This window comes from Spinacia oleracea, chromosome 6 (genome assembly GCF_020520425.1).
Source record: "Spinacia oleracea cultivar Varoflay chromosome 6, BTI_SOV_V1, whole genome shotgun sequence".
NCBI lineage: Eukaryota > Viridiplantae > Streptophyta > Magnoliopsida > Caryophyllales > Amaranthaceae > Spinacia > Spinacia oleracea.
This window is the reverse complement of record NC_079492.1, coordinates 139,674,649-139,690,873: the sequence shown is the minus strand read 5'-3', so window position 1 is coordinate 139,690,873 and position 16,225 is coordinate 139,674,649. Positions and strand designations below refer to the sequence as shown.

Sequence of the window (16,225 nt, the reverse complement as noted above, 5' to 3'; positions counted from 1 at the left end):
GCAAGATGACCAAAAAGGGAGCCGTCTTCATGAGCTTTTTCGGATCATCAAATTCAACCCAGTTTTTTAAACCCATCAACATTTTAATTACAAGATTCAATATTCAAAACAAAAACAAAAACAAAAACAGACCCAACTAACTGAATAAAGCAATGAAGGGATCAGAAAACAGACTAATACACATGATGTAACTACAAGTATGGAATTCAGAAGAGGAATCTGAATACTGACCATCGCTTAAAGCAAGAACATTACAGCAATCCATGACTGTGGGAATCCTGTGGGCTACGGTTATCACTGTACTATTACTATTGTTAAATTAAGTGCATATGACTTTCTGAATGACCAAATCAGTTGCATTGTCGAGCAATGCAGTAGCTCAATAATGCACGTCCTAAGCAGAACAATTGCCACTGTCCCATGCTCCAGTTTGTACCTTCTTTTAGAACTGTAAGACACCTTATTTAAGTTCAAAGCAATCTAAGAGACGAAACCTGCTTAATTCTTTGGTTCTTACCTAAGGAATCCAGGCTCACAAGTTTTTCTCGGACAGCTTCCATTAGTTGACATTTTTCAAGAACCTTTAGACATTCAGAGCATCATGTTTCAGTGAAGGAAAACAAGCTTAAGAGAGCAGTATAAACATGCTTTTTTTAATCAAAACAATCTTACTATGATGAATGCAGCACATAAGTATGAGTGTCAAGTATAGGTACATATTCAAATGCGTGAACAAACCAAGGTTCAAAATTACACTAGAACCCTGACCTAGAATTAAGAATTGGACATGGGAATCATTAGGACACAACATTCATGAAATATATTACGGATTCTGAACTTCTTTTAATGTCTTTTCACATAACAAAAATATATATACACAAATCCATCACTAAGACCATCGCCAGCTTCCATCATGACTAAGACCATCGCCAACTACCATCATGATAAGGCCTACAGCCTACTGTGAGGGAGCTGAGTGGTGCAAAATGTGAATAAAATATAGTTAGTGCGGTTTTTCCTTAGCAACAAAAGGGGGAAAAGTGTTTGAGTTTCAGGGCATGTTGCAAGTTGTAGTCTACATGAAGTGTTGCTTCTCTTACTAGGGTTGACAGTGCCACAATGTAATCAATGAAATCAGTACGTCCTAACATTCTTATCACCCAAACTTAGGAACATGATAGTTGAGTACTCTGTGGCATGGACTTGTTGTTGCCCACTTAGATCAAGTTTTCACTTACCCTACAACATTTGCCAATAAACAACAAAATTACAATGCATATTAGATAAAAAGTAAGAATAATGATTTGACAGTGAAAAACTTAGGATGCAGTAAACAACAAAAGTACAAATCAGAAATAATGACTGACTGATTGTTGGATAAAAAAATAAGAATGCTGAAATGAAAGATTTGATTATAGGATTTTTTTACCATACATTTTAGTTAAACACATAATAAAACCACCTTTTATCAAAATTCTACTACCTTATAAAAAAAGGATTTTTTGTCAGAAAAACTCTTTTAAAATCCAAAATTTGTGAGAAAGGATCTAAAACCACCTTTACGCATATTCCGACCTTTGACTAGTGCGTGCCGGTCACGTGTTCAAAACTGTTTTTTTTCATAAAAGACCTTTCCAAAATTGTGAGAAAATACCTTATTAAAAAAATATGGTAAGATCGAACCTAAAATGGTTTTTTTGTTGTAAGATGGGACATCTACCCATTCTCAGACCTTTAACTCCAATTTTCTAGCATTGACCAGTGCGGGCCAGTCCCGTGTTCAATGTACTTATGTATAGCATTTGAAGGGTACGAAATAAGGCCTACTGTGAGGGAGTGGTGCAAAATGTGAATAAAATATAGTTGACGACATAAATTTCTTTATTAAAAATGAGGTTGTCAGAATTGTAAAAACAAACTAAGTCAATGTGATTTGATTTGGATAGATAGTATACTTCATTGATGTATATGCTTCTGTTTTGTTAGTTGTTGGCCTATGTGGTTGTCTTGTGTTATTTTTTCAATGGTCATTCCTAGAAAGTTTGTTGGAAACAACTTATTAAAAGACTTGTTGTAAATCATTCTGACTCCTTTCCCATTTTGAAGAACATGTTGTAACAGTGGAGAAATTTGACGGGGGTATAGGACATTGTGGACAATGGCGGACCTACGTTGGTGACCATTGACAAAAAAAACAACCAATTTGACAAAAAAAACAACTAATTTGATGTTTCATGCAATCATTAACACAAATTTAACACTGAAAAAAAAATATACCGTTACTCACTTTCAATACCCAAATTTGTGATATTATCTTCTTATGGCTCAACAACTACTACTTTGTGCCACCCCTAGTTCAAAATTTCGGGTCCGCCACTGGTTGTGAATCTGCTTTAGTTTTGTTTTTGTTGTTCGTGTTGTAGAGAGACACAAAGGGCAAGGCGATCTCTTTATGCTTGGACTCGATAATCTCTAATAGCTTTTGTTTTTCATCTCTAGAGATGTCTGCAAAATACAGAAGCAAGAAAGACAAAGTAACAGCATGTGATGTTGACGGTTCGACGTCTTTTTTCTTTCTACAACCATTACCACCGATTTTCACACCTCGGAAAACCAAACTGGACTTCCAAAAAGTAAGAACCTCCTCCTCTTCCTTTTCACTAGCGTATTTTGGCCGTTCTACGTTTACCTTCTGACAGAACTCAAGAAGTATGCTCTTGCACAATATCTTATCCCGAGACAAGAAAAGTACAAGAAAAATGATCAGATGAAAACCAAATTAAAACAACGGATTTTTCATGAAATACCCCCGAATTATGGCGTAATTCACCAAATGCCCCTCGACTTTCAGAAATTCACCAAATGCCCCTCACAAATGACTTAATACCCAAAATACCCTTACTAATGACGCGCCGTTAGTCCTCCGTTAGCCTAATTTTTAAATTCACCAAATACCCCTATTTTATTACTTATTTCATATAATACCCCTATTCTGAAACTTAATTCACCAAATACACATAACTTAAAATTACCCATTTTGATGCTCAGCGGCTAGTTTTTATGTTTGAAAATTAGCCGTTGCTTATTGTTTGCTTATAAAAACCCCTTTTCTGACTATTTATTGTAGTTTTTCTATTGTTTTGTTAATTTCATATCATTTTTGTCATGAGTTTTCTTTCAAAATCATCATCCACACCCATGAATCCACATATGTAAGAGTCCCAAACAATTTCTAATATTATGGGAGGAAATTTTCATCTGAGGCTCCGATACAACACTCAGTAAGTTTCAATTATGATCCAATAAGTTCAGGCCTCATCCAGTAAAGACAATGCACTTTAGCTGAGCAAAAGGCCAAAAAACCCCATTTTCAAAGGGATCTTATGTAAGTGAAGCTGAAGTAATCAATCTAAAGCTAACACCTTAATTTTCTTATTGTCCGAATGGTAAAGAAACTAAGAAATCAAGTTCAATAACACATACATTTTTATCACAACCTCGATTTCAACTTGGATTCATGATGTGAAAATCTTGAGTTTGGAGGCAAATCTTTGTGCCAAGATTCATGTTTTTTCACTGGTTCATGAGCTTTGGAACATACCTTAGTTTCATTTTTTTTCTTGTTCCCTCAAATCCAAAAATAGACATTTGTCCATAAATCTGACCATGTCAATAGGACCTAGCTCAAAAGAAAAGTGGGAAAACCTTTATGCCTCGACTGTAAGGTTGAGAGAAAGTTAGGAGATTGAAGAAAGATGTTTGGAGGCAGTAGAGACAGGAGACAAAAGGGAGTTAACGTTAAATATGTGGCATGGAAGCAATAGAAGCCGAGGTAGCTGGAACATATGCGTTAGAATAAAATTAATAAGAGCTTTATTTTTAATCTGTTTGCATATGTTAAAGATATTTCCCATATTGAAAAAGGAATACCTTCCGATTGCGTGGTAAATATAATTAATTGGTCACATAAAGAATAAGGTACAAAAGAAGTAGCTATTTTCTTGAAGAGTTGCGACGTTTTGAGGTGTTTTTAGGAGTGTTTTCTGTTTTAGTGTTGTACCGGAGCTTCAGATTGAGTGTTGTATCAGATATTCGGATGTCAAATTTTCTCCCATGATAACAAAATTTATTTGGGACTCTTACATATGTGGACTCATTGGGTGTGGATGATGATTTTGAAAGAAAACTCATGACAAAAATGATATGAAATTAACAAAATAATAGGAAAACTACAATAAACCGTCAGAAAAAGAGTATTTATAAGGAAACAATAAGCAACGGCTAATTTTCAAACACAAAAACTAGTCGTTGAGCATCAAAATGAGTAATTTTAAGTTATTGGTATTTGGTGAATTAAGTTTCTGAATAAGGGTATTTGGTGAAATAAGTATTAAAATAGGGGTATTTGGTGAATTTGAAAATTAGGTTAACGGAGGACTAACGGCGCATTATTAGTAAGGGTATTTTGGGTATTAAGTCATTTGTGAGGGGCATTTGGTGAATTTCTGAAAGTCGAGGGGCATTTGGTGAATTACGCCAAAATTCGGGGGTATTTCATGAAAAATCCGTTAAAACAATAAAAAATGATGATCAACTTCAGAATTTATAATTGCATTATTTAAATTCTCCTACTGAAATATAATACCAAATGACTAAATTAAATCATTGTAAATAAGGGGACATGATAAATGATACTTTTAAATAAGGGAAATGCACAAAAGAAATGAATAATTCATCTATACTACAAAATATCTACCTAAATAATAAATAAAACCAATAAAAAATATTTCACTAATTAAAACAAAATAGAACTAACAGGGTCAAAAAGATTTGATGATACATAAATGGAGGAAAAAATACTTAAACCAGAACAAAAAATTAAATATCTGAACACCAAAAAGGTAAAACATGAATGATTAACAAAAAAATTCTCTACTCCTACTATTCTGTTATTGAATTAAATTAAAAAAACACAAGTCATAGATTACATGGTTGTACAAGAAGTTTTTGGTCTTGTATGTAGAATGAAGGATAGTAATCACTACAGTATATAAGGCCTCTACCTTAATTGAGAAAGTGATCATCAAGCATTCACCAATTTGAACAAAATTTTAGGTTGTTGTAACTAAAATGATTGACCACCAAAAAGCAATTACCTTTTTCTCAATTCATGAAATGTCTAAGCCAAAAATCATAGACAAGTGAAAATACCCTTTTACAAAACAAAAATTTAATATGTGTTATAAACCTTATAATTTAGAACTTCATCAGTTGTCTTCGCATTCATTATCTTCTTTGTTAAATCTTCATATGCAACCCATGCAGCATCTTGCTCAGCTTTCAATTTTTTAGAAATTCATTAGCTGAACTATACGTATGTCCATCTACCTCAACAGTACACGTAAAACATGTCCTGGATATTTCTTTAGTAACATAATTTGGTAATAGTATACCTTCTTTTTGGATATACTCTAGCAAGAGAACCTAGTAATTCGGTGATTCTAAAGTACCTACATTAGTGTGGGGCCAAAAAAAAAGTATACCCTCTTTTTGGATCGAGCTTTGACTGAGCTTGTTCGCGGACGTATCGACTCATTGACATCCCTACTAAGTTATTGATTTTTTTTATCCCAAAGAAATAAATTATTAACCTAAAAGTCAAAAATAAATAAGAAATTTTCAAATTTTCATTTTTTTTTACAGGAAATGATAGGTAGCCATTTCATTCAATCGAAATTTTGTCCGCATGGAATTACACTTGGGGAGTTGGGGGCAACCCTCCATCCAAACCAAGTCTTCCCCAAAGAGTCCAAGGAGAGGGAGGCACGAACCTTTCTACTTACTCACTTTATGAGTCTTGAACATCCTTATTATTAAGGTAATTGAAATTAACTACAATTACCATTTTTATTATCAATAACTATAATGGGCTTGCTTGAAAAGAACAAATATATAGTAACATCTAACTATCCAAGTAAAATCCTCATTAAAATTCTTGATGCACGAAACTTTTGCTTGCATGAGTTGTATGACAACCTTTTGTGCTCAATTGCACAATTTGTTGCAGCAATCGCCCCTGAATTAAAGTTTGTGCTTCACTTTTCTCGTGTGCAATCTATATGTGTAGCTAGATACGTAGCTATCGAAAATACACGAAATCCAACTTCACATACGATCATTCAAATGAACCAAAAAAAAAGTAAGCATGATTCATCTTATATGTATATATATATATATACAAAAAGGTAGAAGAGAAATATGATAAATTTTTATTAGAGTCTATCTTTATCATATTATCTACCAATTTGATCATGACAAGACTCTAAAATATAAGGTCAAGATTAAAAGCTTATTGTGGCTAAAATTATGGTAGGCATTTCGTTTTAAAATTATCCAACAAACTTAGGCCCTGTTCGGCAAAATTAGCGGTAGCGGGTAGCGGTTAGCGGTTGAGTAGCGGGTAGCGATTAAAGTAGCGAGTAGCGGTGAATAGTAGCGGGTAACGGTTAGCTATCAAAGTAGCGGCAACTAATATGAGTGTTCGGTAAAAGTAGCGGTTGATATTATAAAAATAAAAATAAAAGCAAGAATATTATTTAAAACTTTATTATAAATTTGTCAAACGCTACCCGCTACCTTAAACGCTACTAATTTTAACGTTTGACAAAAGCTACCCAACCGCTACCTCAACCGCTAACCGCTACCTAAATCGCTACTTTACCAAACACTTACAAATTTTACAAGTAGCGTCTCGACTAGGTCAAAACGCTACCCGCTACCTCAAACGCTACCGCCGAACACGCCCTTAGTGTTTGTTTCCCTCAAACTTCCTTTCAGTTTTGTGTTTCCCTTAATTCCAACAGTTCTGAGAATTCCTCATCTCCGTCCTCCTCTTAAAACCCTAAAGTCTCCGCCCACCCCACACACACACACACAACAAACCAGCATCATCTTCTCTGTACGTCGCTGCTACTGTGGGTATTGACGACAGTGTATATCTTCTTTTCCTCCTCTTCCATTCATGTTTATGTTTCGTAAAGATCGATTTTGATTTTGGATTTTTCTGTTAATTGATTTTATTTGTACTTTTGTTGGATCCAGAAATTGTTTAGTCTCATGTCATCATGTGGATTTTGCATGATGAATGGCTCAAATTGTTAAATGAATTATGTTCTGTAATTTGTTCGCTTAATTTGTTTTTATGTTTAATTGGTTCATAATTGTGGTAGTTTGATAATGATTAGTTATGATCGTTTAGGTTTAACTCTTTTAATTGTTATTGCACATAGAAAACTTATCAAGTAGTATGATTTGTTTTCCTTTATGTTGATGAAAGTGTACAACCCATCAATCATATAAGCACAATAATGTGTAGTTCATTTTGCTAATTTGTATGTATAGTTGAGCAGTTTGAACAGCTTTTTATATGGTTGTACAATTTTTTATTTGTAACAAACATGTTTAAGGAGTAGCAAGAAATTCAAGGAAATCGGCAATGGAAATATATACTACGAAGTATATGTTAATGAGTGGTATCCCAAATGTTGATAAGTTTAAGGTATTGTTTTCCGTGTAACTCACAGAAACATTCTACGACCATTTCTAGAGTTCTTGTCTAATACTTACTCCGTTTTCATTTACATGACACAATTGAGTTTTGACATTGTTCACACAAGCTCGTTTAACTTCCTTTTGTGATTTATGCATAAGAAAAAACATAATCGTGTGAAATTTTATTAGATTTTGTCTCAATAAATACTTTTTACATATTAACTTATAATTTTTTTTTTACCGATAATGGAATATATTAATGTTTGAAATCGTGCATTGGTAAACGTGCCTAAATAATTGTGTCATTTAAAAAAGAACAGACGAAGTATAATTCTAGTTGAAAATGGTTAGTGATTTCCTTGAATTTAATTTTAATGTGTTGTTATTGTGGCAGAATCATGTCAATCAATTATGGACCTTGGACGGAGCAAGGCAATGAACTTATCCGGTGGATCCCCCAGCCGATGATCCCTCCTCTGCCATATTATGGTAATTATAGTCACTCTTATTTTGGACCGAATTACGGTAACCTTGTGCCATATTATGGTAATTCTAGGCACACTTATACTCCAGCGTATGGACTTGAATATGTGTGGATTGACTTGAATAATTATATCCCTCCTTACATCCTTGATCACTACGGCTATGCTTATCCAAGTGGTGCATTCAGATCAATTATCAAGTCTGGTACTCAATTTGATGATACTTTGAGTTGTACACTTAGCAACAGTATAAATATTGTGGTAGATTGGGTTAATCTGCCAAAAGAGTTAGTTACTAAGGTTGCTGAACATTTGGAACTTTATGAAGACTTTGAGACTTTACAATTGGTTTGTTCTCCTTGGAGATTAGCTGCAAAAGACGCTCATTTCCGAGCCTTTATTAACAATAATACTAGTACTATTGGTATTGGTAAACACACACTTCCATTGTTGATGATACCACCTTTACAATTGATTAGCTTCTCTAAGAATATGATTCGCCATATTAATCTCCCTGACTCCTTAATCGATCAACAACTCAAAGGGCAAGGCTATATCAAAAGGTTGTTATCTTCTTATGGTTGGCTATTTACGAAAGGAGGAGTAGGAGATAAACTCTGGATCTTCAACCCCTTCTCCGGTGTCATTATAGAGCCACCTGAAATTAGGCCATCATGGATTGATCGGTCTGGTGAAATATACTATGAAAAATTTGTATTGTCAGCCAACCCTTCAACCACATCTGATTTTGTTGCTTTTCTTGTATTAGGACGCGACCATTTAAATACCCGCCTTACTCCATCAATGTTGTTATACTGGAGGAATGGCGGTAGTAGTTGGATTCCAGTGACTGATAATGTAGGAATAGGAGATTACTATTTTCTTAACGATGATAATTTTCTTCGTTGTTATTGTCGTGACATAACTTATTATCAAGGAGAATTCTACGGCGTTAATTTTAAAGGGAAAGTTGTCAAATTTCAGACAAATCAATTTAAATTTGGTAATCATACAGTCACTCAGTTGGAATCCATTGGGTATAGATGGTTATATTTATATTACTTGGTTGAATCAGTAGGTCAGTTGTTGGTTATCCGTCAAGTTATGTGGGTGAATACTAACCATCATTGGTGTCGGCGTTGTACCGTCAAATTTGAGGTACTTGAGTTGAATGTTGACACTGGAAAGGTGACGGAAGTGACAAGCCTGGGAAATAGAGCTGTTTTTGTAGGTTCAAACTCTTCATTTTCGGTTGAGGTATCTCCTGCCCATAATTACTTTAAACCAAACTGCATTTACAAGTGTGATGATTATGTAACGTGCAGACAGAGTGGGTGTAGAGATGAAGCTGAAGATGGTTGCATTTACAATTTAACGGATGGAAAGTTTGAGAAACTTTACGACTTTGCCAAATGTAATACACTACACCAGTGGGTTGAGACTCCTAATTCATCATGAATACACCGCTGGTCAACATAAGCCCATTCCTATGGAAAAATTAATATGGATTGAGATTCTTTCTATTTTTTTATTTAAAAAATGCAAATTACGTTTATTTATAATGCTTTCATTTTTATCCAAAATGTAACATTGGGAAAATGTTAGAGGTTAAATGCCCTAATAAATTTAATTGGTTAAAATAATTCTTGGGCATAATTTTTGACAAAATATAAAATATTTATAAATTCGGTTTATTTTGTGTTTATTTTTGTTAATTTTGGCTAGAAATTGATTAGTAGGTCCTGAAAAAAATATATAGATCTTAAACGGAGGAAACTATAAAAGATTAGAACCTAACTTTTAGCTTAAACTCAACTTATGACTATAATTTCACTTTCCATGATTTGTAGTTTCCTACCCTAAGATTATACGTCAATCAAGATTTGTAGGGTACCAGACTATAACCTTAGGAATATAAGGGCCGACTATCATTACACTGTTTCAAAGAGACATCTCTTGCTTTTAAAAGGTTTAGAATTATATATATACACCACCAAATTAAACTTCAACTTTTTACCCGTTTCGGGATTTCTCTAGCCTTAACTTGTCAGCTCGTGTTCATCGTCGGGAGCTTCTCTCCTACATAGTATTAGTTTTAATTAGTGTCAAAAAGAACGTAGTACTACTATACTAGAAAGACCCTATTTTTTTGGTTTAATTTTATGGAAGTTCAATTCAATTCAGTTCAATTCAGTTAAGTTAATTTAATTTAAGTTAAATTAAGTTAAGTTAAGTTCAGTTCAGTTTAGTACGTAAAATGTAATTTAATTCATCAATTAATTAAATCTAATTTAATTTGTCTAAATTATGTCCGGATCACGCGCAATGAGACAAACATACATAACATCACAAAAACAGTATGTCTATACACCTTGCATGCTTTAATTAAAACAAAATAATTCCATAATACCATGCTTGTTTTTACTCCACTACCGAATAAATACTACTCCCTCCGTCTCTTTTTGTTTTTTACGTTTGATATTTTTCACACGTTTTAACGATTAATTAATTTGCATCGAGATTCCTTAATTTTTTTTATTTAAACAAGATAAATTACGTTTATTTATAATGTTTTCACTTTTATCAAAATTCTGATATTGGGAAATGAGAAAAATTTAATGTCCCGATGGAAAAGTGTGAGATATTAAATGACCCAATGAATTTAATTGGTTAAAATAATAATTGGACACAAATTTTGATAGAATAATAAGTCATTTATGTGATAATATAAAAGGAAATGTAAATAACATTTTGAAATACCCAAAAAGGAAAACGTAAAGAACAAAAAGAGACAAAGGGAGTAATCCAATCATATTTTAACAACTTATGATTAAAACTATCCCTTCGTTAGCAATCCAATCATCAATGAGTAAAATAACTGAAATAGTTTTCTTGATAAGTTGTATCGGTATACAAAATTAAGATTAAAATATAACTTGATTACACGACAAACTGAAAATTCATATCTTCTCCGTTTCGAAAATATCGCACTATGGTTAACTTTTACTCCCCTAACCCTTACTTTGAAATATCTCACATCGTAAATTATAAAAAAATAATATTTAGAAAATATTTATCGATACGAATCTAACACCACCCCCACATGACTAAAATTTCCTTACACAAAAATTTGACCAAAGGCATATTATGAATAGTGTAAAAAACAAATAGTGCGATATTTCCGCAACGGATGAAGTATAAATATCATACCGAAATTACTCCACAAAAGTAGTGCACTAATTAACTTGTTCATAACAAAACAAAAGGAAACAATAATGCAAAGTGTTATCATAATTTCATGAAGTATATCAAAGGACGACATGCGAGATTTACCATAATATAATAACATATCATAATACTAATAAGATAAAGGAATACACTTGGAGGAAATCACAATTTGATTGGAGTAGAACTGGCATGGGCGTCATGGTTCCGCAGAAATAAGGGTGTCTTTGAGAGCAAAAACAAAAGTGGAATCGGTGATGGTAGTTCCAGATTTTATGCGGTACAATGAGGATTATGGTGTATATAAGGATTAAGGAGAAGGTGGTCTTACACTCTTACCCCCACATAATAGTGTTAAAGTTAATTTGGATGCACATGTTAACATTTCGAATGGTTATGGGGTGAATTTTGGGGTTGTGATTAGAGATGAGGAGGGGAACTTACTTTTTTACTTGCTGAAGCTGGTGCTGTGTTAAGACCCTATGCTGTTCACATGTGAGTTGTCCCACGTTGGAGAAAGAGGAGAGCAAATATCACCTTATAAGCTTGTGGAGTCACTCCCACTATTGTCAATTGGTTTTAGTGTAGAACCTCCATTAGACTTATAAGTGGACCGAACTCTTCTCCTCCTTATTGGGTTGCCCAGGCCCATTACATATTTCTCTTTTCCTTTTCTATGATGAAGAGCGGGCAATACGGTAGCTCATTCTGTAGCTAGATGTGAAACCGAGGTTAATTTGGAGCGTATTTGTATCAACTCGTTTCCCCAAAGTCTACAAAATTTGGTGGAATTCGATTTACTCTAATAAAATGCCTAAAAAAAAGATACTTTGTACTTTTTCATTTGCATGGTATTTAACTATTTATATTAATACTTATTTCACCTTTTGTTTTAATCTTAATTTTAGTTTAAAATTTTGCAAGTTGTAATTCATGTAATCTATTACTATATACTAAAAGAGACAACAGGAATGACACGTGTCAATTCCTGGTGCGATTTTTTCCCGCCAAAAACCACTTCCTTAAAAAGTGTATCTGTTTTTATTTTATTTTTATTCTCTATCTTTTTTTTATAAAATATTTATGTATGGAAACAAAATTTAGTTTATAAATTATGACAATAATAGATACGACGTAATAATAATTATTCTAAATTGGTAATATTTTAGTCAAATCGTTATATTAATAATGGAAAATATATCGCTCAATATTTTGGTCAAATTACCATATTAACATTTTAAATATGCATATTAGATGAATAAATTTAAACGAGTATGTTAAAAATGTTATAACTATGTAATAGTTTTGGAGATAATCTGTTAAATATTTTGTGAAAAAGAATGATCAAAATCCGTGCGTGCACGGGATCTAATCTAGTTTCTACTAAGCTAATCTGTAATTTAAGTGACAAAGCATGTACTGAGTCAAATATGTTAATTGATACGGAGTACGGAGTATGAGCGATTGTATAACTGAATTATTTAATTTAGAGAATTACTCTCTTTAGTCCCACAAAAGCCTCTCAAGTTTTTCTTTTTACACAATTTGGAAATTTATTTTGACCATGTTTTCCTTTTCATAAATAAACAATATTTTTGTGGTATTGTTGGGCTTGTCTCAATTTTTTTTTAAATATCATTTTTTCATAAATTTTTCTGTTGAATAATTAAATGTATTAATGATTAAAGTTGAGCATTGATAAATGTGTCTAAAAAATGAGATTTTTGTAGGTTAGAGGGAGTATGAATCATGATATTTAAATATAAAATTTAATTGGTCAGTTTCTGATGTTGTACTGTACTCCGTATCTTTTTAACGCTTGTACTAGTACTCCGTATATGCTATGTGAATTGCAAATTTATACTCCCTCCGTCCCGAAATACTTGACCTGTTTTTCTTATCGGGCTGTCCCTTAATACTTGACTTGTTTCTAAAAATGGAAATATTCTAACAATATTATATTATTTCTCACTCCACCCCTATTAACCCACCTCACCCCTACTCCATACAAAAAATAATTAAAAATTCAACCCCTACTCTCCCCCAACCCTACCCCTTTACACATTTCTCACTAACTACATTAAAATAATATCCCACTATCAACTACTACCTATTAAATTAAATAAGTCAATTCAAGTCCCTTAAACTCTGTGTCGGTCAAACCGGATCGAGTATTCCGGGACGGAGGGAGTACTCCGTAGTACAAGTTCTTGGTTGACTTACAAACACACCGCACCGAGTAGGCCTTTTCGAGTAGTCTAAAAGCGACACTTAAGTGGGAAAAACATCATGCTTTTATTTTAGACCCCCATTTCAAAATTCCTATTTGCATTCACCTAGTAAAATCCTCTTTCATTTCTTTACTCTATTTCCTATCCTCTTCATTCCTTACATCTATTTCCTATTGTAAGGTGGTAAAATAATCTTATGTAACCCTTAATTTTTCTAAACTTAACTGAATTTAATAAGTTGAAGATAACACGCTTTAAATTTGGACTTTTGGCCATTGCATCTCCTATCTTGTAAAACATCTACTTTAACGTGTGTAAATCACTTTTTTTTTTTTTTTTTATGTGTTAGCACCCGGTTCACTCTTAAGGCTAATTCGGATTCTGGGCGTGTTCTGGGTTGATAGGTTTCAGTCCCCTCCCAATTGTTGTTGCGAGGGATCGAACACGGATCTTCCCTACCAAATTCAATTTCAATCACGTTTATTTGTGTTTTGTGTTCCGTGTTTTCCATCTTTATTTGATTTTTAAGTTAATAACATGTGCATCATACAAAAAGGAATTTACCATTCATGTAGTAATGTACAAGTCATTGTTATACCAAGTTCTACTTATTATGCAACTAAAATTACTTGGTTACAGCTTCAGAGGTAATAGCCCAAAGTTAAAACCTAAAATTAATCACACCTAAGAGTATGTTTATCAAACACCGTGATTTGGTGTTTAAGAAATAGAAGTGAATAAAAATAATAAAAGAGGTAGAGAGATGACTGAGAAAGAAAGAGAGAGAATGAAACCAAAGAAAAATTGGTGTTCATGAACACCAAATGGAAAACCAAACTCTTGTGTGGAGAGCTTGACATGTGCCATACGAGGACCAAAATTATTGATTATCTTTAAAAAAAAAATTGCAATGTGATTTCAATGACCTAGATTTGTTGTTAAATATACATAACCATTGCAAATTTACAATATCAATTAAAATAATAATTTTTTTTTTTTATAAATGTCTTTATTTTTTTATGCTCTATAAATAGACACTAATTAGATCCACTTTAGATCACACACAAAAAAAAAATTCTTAATTTTCCTCTCTTCTTTATTTATTTTTTGTTAATTAAAAAAATTAATTAATAAAAAATTATGCCACTAATACATCTGTCACTTTTTCTTTCATCACATCTAAGCCGGGTGACCAAGATTTCATTTGATTATTTACTTATCCATGATAATATCATGAGATATAAATGTACGTGGGATATGGATGATGTAGGAGAAATATGATATTTTTAGTGTTTGATACAGAGTAAATGTTGTTAAATATTGTAAGTGTTGGGTTTGGTGTTGGGAAGAGAAAAAAGTAAAATATTATATTTTATTAGGTTGAAGTTAAAATCAAGGTGTTTGATAAACATGCTCTAAGGCCCCGTTTAGTTCACCTTATTTCTCCTGATCTGATTTAATATGATCTCATCTAGTCAGATCTGAACTTATTTTTTCTGATCTGATCTGAACTTATTTGTTATAATATGATCTGGTCTGATCTGATTTGATATGATTTTTCAAAATTAAGTTTAAACAAAAATCTACATTTATTAATATTAAACGACTTACATGTAAAATAAATGTTACACAAATTTATAATATTGTTATTATTTATTTGACTTTACTCATGATTTAAATATTCCTTATATTAGATAGACCTAGACATGATCCATAAAGAGGGGTTATGATCTGGACACATTAGTTTTGATTTGGATATAATCTATACAGACCGGTTCTGATTTGGGGATGATATGTACAAAGGTTCTGATCTGGATATGATCTGGACATGTCGGTTCTAATATGAGCATGATTAGTACAGATCTGGACATGATCTATATAGAGAAGTTTTGATCTAGACGTGATCTATACAGACAAGTTCTGATTTGGACATGATCTAAACAGATCGATTTTGATCGGAATGGATCGATTCAAATTTGGACATGATCCGAACATATGGGTTTTGATATGGACTTGATCTTGACAAATCATTACAGATTCAGACATGATCTAGATAGATCGATCGGAATATATGGGTTATGATCTACACATATGGGTTCTGATCTGGACATGATCTTTGTATATCAATTTTGATATGGACATGATCTATATATATAGATAAGATCAATTCTGATCTGGATATGATTTATACAGATTAGTTCTGATCTGGACATGATATGTACATATCAGTTCTGATCTGGCCATGATCTTTACAGACTAGTTTTGATCTGGACATGATTTGTACAAATCAATTCTGATCTAAACATAATCTGTACATAGTCGATATCTAGACCAGTTCTAATCTAGACATATCGATTCTGATCTGGACATGATCTATACAAATCAGTTCTGGTATGAACATATTGGTTCTGTAAGGACCGGACATGATTTGTAAGGATCGGTTCAAATCTAGACAAGATCTTTGCAGATCTGAACATGATCTGGATATTATGTGATCATACCGGTTCTGGTCTGGATATATAATGGTTCTGATCTGTAAAAATCAGCTCTGATATGGACATGATTTGATCATATCGTTTCTGATCTGGACTTAATGGTTTTAATTTGGACATGACGAATTTGAATGTTTTGTTAATGTTTGTTTATGACTTAAATAATAGATTTTAATTGCACCGACAACAACATTCTTTTTTAGTAAAGCAATAATAGTAATAAAATATTAATAATAATAATAAT

General features: G+C 32.7%; 1 protein-coding gene across 1 annotated transcript; it reads left to right on the top strand.

The window, feature by feature from the left end:
• Positions 1 to 6,812: 6,812 nt before the first annotated feature.
• LOC130463729 (F-box protein SKIP23-like) lies at positions 6,813 to 9,668 on the top strand. Its single transcript, XM_056832952.1, has 2 exons — positions 6,813 to 6,992; positions 7,946 to 9,668. The coding sequence occupies exon 2, from the start codon at positions 7,950 to 7,952 to the stop codon at positions 9,489 to 9,491; it is 1,542 nt and encodes a 513-aa protein (XP_056688930.1). The 5' UTR covers positions 6,813 to 6,992; positions 7,946 to 7,949; the 3' UTR covers positions 9,492 to 9,668.
• The last annotated feature ends 6,557 nt before the right edge of the window (positions 9,669 to 16,225 follow it).

Bases quoted from the DNA above. Each gene is read 5' to 3' on its own strand.
- LOC130463729 (XM_056832952.1), top strand. From the start codon at position 7,950: ATGTCAATCAATTATGGACCTTGGACGGAGCAAGGCAATGAACTTATC.